The sequence below is a fragment of the Aquarana catesbeiana genome, linkage group LG09 (assembly GCF_042186555.1).
Source record: "Aquarana catesbeiana isolate 2022-GZ linkage group LG09, ASM4218655v1, whole genome shotgun sequence".
Taxonomy (NCBI): Eukaryota; Metazoa; Chordata; class Amphibia; order Anura; family Ranidae; genus Aquarana; species Aquarana catesbeiana.
In genome coordinates this window covers 77,516,975-77,520,331 of record NC_133332.1, presented here as the reverse complement: position 1 = coordinate 77,520,331, position 3,357 = coordinate 77,516,975, and the positions used below count along the sequence as shown (strand labels likewise).

The 3,357-nt window shown below is 40.6% G+C and overlaps 1 protein-coding gene across 1 annotated transcript; it reads left to right on the top strand.

Moving 5' to 3' along the window:
- The first annotated feature begins 1,172 nt into the window (after positions 1 to 1,172).
- Positions 1,173 to 2,105, top strand: LOC141108934 (olfactory receptor 9G19-like). Its single transcript, XM_073600896.1, has one exon. The coding sequence runs from the start codon at positions 1,173 to 1,175 to the stop codon at positions 2,103 to 2,105; it is 933 nt and encodes a 310-aa protein (XP_073456997.1).
- Positions 2,106 to 3,357: the final 1,252 nt, after the last annotated feature.

Below are 3,357 nucleotides of genomic sequence, written 5' to 3'. Positions count from 1 at the left end.
TATTTCGGGGACATGCACCCAAAACTGTTTTTTAAGGCTGGCCATACATGATTTTCATGTTTAAACAGCAGGTTGAATCACTCCTGCTATGTTATTGTATGTTAGTAGCCAGCAGCACTGTTCCATTAGGGAAAACAAGACAGGCTGGTTATACACAAGTCAATTGATAGATAGACTGTGCAACCAGCTACCCCATGCATGGATCGAAATTTAGCCAGTCCCTGCTGAGCTGGGTAAATTTCAATCCATGTATGGCCAGCTTAAAATTTAGCTCCTATTGACTTCTTTAGGGCTCTTATTTCGCACCTGAACTATAGTCATGTTCTGCAAACCTGCCTGGAACTGAAACCAAGTATGTTTGACTCATCTGTATTGACCATACTTAAAGTGATTTGTAAAGCTTAGTTTTTGTTTTTTTTAAATAACAAAACATGTCATACTTACATCCACTGTGCAGAATGGTCCCGATCATCCTCTTCTGGGGTCCCTCGGTGGCGCTATCAGCTCCTCCTCACATCGTATAACCCCCTAGGAGAAAAGCTCTCCCGGGGGGTTACCTTGCGGGCGCACTCCTGAGTCCAGCATTTGCGTCCATAGACGCAGAATGTAGGACTCGGCCCCGCCCCATCGCCTGCATCATTGGATTTGATTGACAGCAGCGGGAGCCAATGGCTGCGCTGCTATCAATCTATCCAATCAACCCCAGGCAGAGAGGAAGAGTGCGTTTCCACTGTGGCAATTACAGGGCTCAGGTGAGTAAAACGGGGGGGGCTAGGGGGCCGGTCACTGTCAGAAGTTTTTTCACCTTAATGCATAGGTAGCATTAAGGTAAAAAAACACAAGGGTTTACAACCCTTTTAAGCCACCGAAGAAAGGGCAGTATACCTAAAGCCAACAGTTTATTTTTTAGTTTGAGTTTGAAAGATTAGAACCCCTGTCATTTTTTTGCATTTCCTTCTGTGTCCCCTCTAGGGTGAACTCCTCTCACTATAAGTCCTGCTTACCATTGTCTCTAGGAGAGGAATAAATGAGAAATCTTGTTTTATTGACAACTGTGTATCTTTCACTCTTTTTAGAATGTTTTTATATATTTTGCCTTTGTACCTTAATTTTTTTTTTCATTTTCAGTGTAAAAATAAATGTATCCCTTGACTGCGAGCTGGAATCATTTGATGGAAACCTGGAATGGAACAGAAGTTAAAGAGTTTCAGCTTTTAGGGTTCTACGAGTTACCTCATATGCAGCTTTCACTTTTTGTAATCTTCTTGGTCATCTACTTCTTGGCATTGTCTGGTAATGCAATTATCATTATGGTTATATGTACTGAATCTATCCTCCATACACCCATGTACTTCTTCCTGTGTAATCTTTCTTCTCTTGACCTCACACTCACATCAACAATTCTCCCGAAACTTTTACATATCTGCTTGACAGGGAATCAGAATATCACCTACCTAGGCTGCATGACTCAAATGTACTTCTTTGTCATATGTGTTGTGTCAGAATACTGTCTTCTCGCTGTTATGGCATTCGACAGGTATGTTGCCATCTGCCATCCATTGCGCTACTCAAAATGTATGAACTTTCATCTCTGTGCTTGTTTGGCTTTGGTTTCATGGCTCTGTGGCTTTCTAGATGCCTCCACCTATCTGTCATTGTTGAGTCAATATACATTCTGTAAATCCAATGTCATTAATCACTTATTTTGTGACTTGAAGCCACTTCTAAAGCTTTCCTGCAGCAACACTCAGAGCATTGAGTCAGCCATTCAGGTGTCTGGAGCTCTTTTTGGTTTTACACCTCTAGTCTTCATTATAATTTCTTATATCTTCATTATCTCTGCCATCCTAAAGATTCATTCTATCAAAGGAAAACAGAAGGCTTTTTCTACTTGTTCCTCCCATGTCACAGTGGTCATTTTATTTTTTGGAATCATCCTTGGGATGTATATGAGACCCAAATCTGCTTATTCTATAGAACAGGACAAGGTGTTTTCAGTGTTGTATACGTTTTGTATTCCCACCCTAAACCCTGTGATATATAGTTTGAGAAATGAACGGGTGAAGGAGGCTTTAAAAACACTGATGAAAAAGACTCAGAGATGAATGAAGGCACAAAAGGATCCTAAAATCTAAACCCCAAAATAAAAATGTAATATGTAGCAGCAGTCCTTAAATAAGCTGTCTGAATTAGTTCTCTTTTTCTATTTAATTTCACTTGGTAATCATGCAAGAAAACATATCCTGCCTCTGGATCACTATCCTCACGACTCTCTATTCATGGAGACAGATAGGAGGCATATCTATGGAGGGAACTATGGTCACCCTAGAACTAGATTTTTAAATTAAGGTGTGCCTGGAAATTACAAGGAAATACAAGGGTACCCCAGCGCTCATCCAACTATATTTATATATAATATAGATAGATAGATAGATAGATAGATAGATAGATAGATAGATAGATACAGTGCCTTGCAAAAGTATTCACCCCCTTGGCATTTTTTGTGTTCTTTTGGCTCACAACCTGGAATTAACACGGATTGTTTGAGGATTTACATCATTTAATTTACAGAACATGCCCACAACTTTGAAGATGTTTTTATTTTTTTTTTATTTTGAAGCAAACTACAAATAGGACAAAATAACAGAAAAAGCCAATGTGCATAACTATTCACCCCCCTAAAGTCAATACTTTGTAGAGCCACCTTTTGTGGCTATTACAGCTCCAAGTCGCTTTGGATAAGTCTCTATGAGCTAGCCACATCTTACCCCTGGATTTTTTGCCCATTCCTCTTTGCAAAACTGCTCCAGCTCCTTCAAGTTGGATGGTTTGCGCTTGTGAACAGCAATCTTTAAGTCTGACAACAGATTTTCTATTGGATTGAGATCTGGGCTTTTGACTGCGCCATTGCAACACATTTACATGTTTCCCCTTAAACCACACAAGTGTTGCTTTAGCAGTGTATTTGGTGTCATTGTCCTACTGGAAGGTGAACCTCCATCCTAGCCTCAAATCACACACAGAGTGGTACAGGTTTTGTTCAAGAATATCCCTGTATTTAGCACCATCCATCTTTCCCTCAACTCAGACCAGTTTCCCAGTCCTGACTGCTAAAAAACATCCCCACAGCATGATTCTGCCACCACCATGTTTCACGGTGGGGATGGTGTTCTTTGGGTGATGTGTTGGGTTTGCGCCAGACATAGCATTTTCTTTGATGGCCAAAAAGTTCATTTTGGGAGTCTCCCACATGCCTTTTCGCAAACTCAAAATGTGCCATTTTGTTTTTTGCTGAAAGTAAAGGCTTTCTTCTGGCCACTCTGCCATAAAGCCCAACTCTATGGAGCGTACGGCTTA

What these genes read in the sequence shown, in the direction of transcription:
- LOC141108934 (XM_073600896.1), top strand. Translation starts at nt 1,173, where the DNA reads ATGGAAACCTGGAATGGAACAGAAGTTAAAGAGTTTCAGCTTTTAGGG.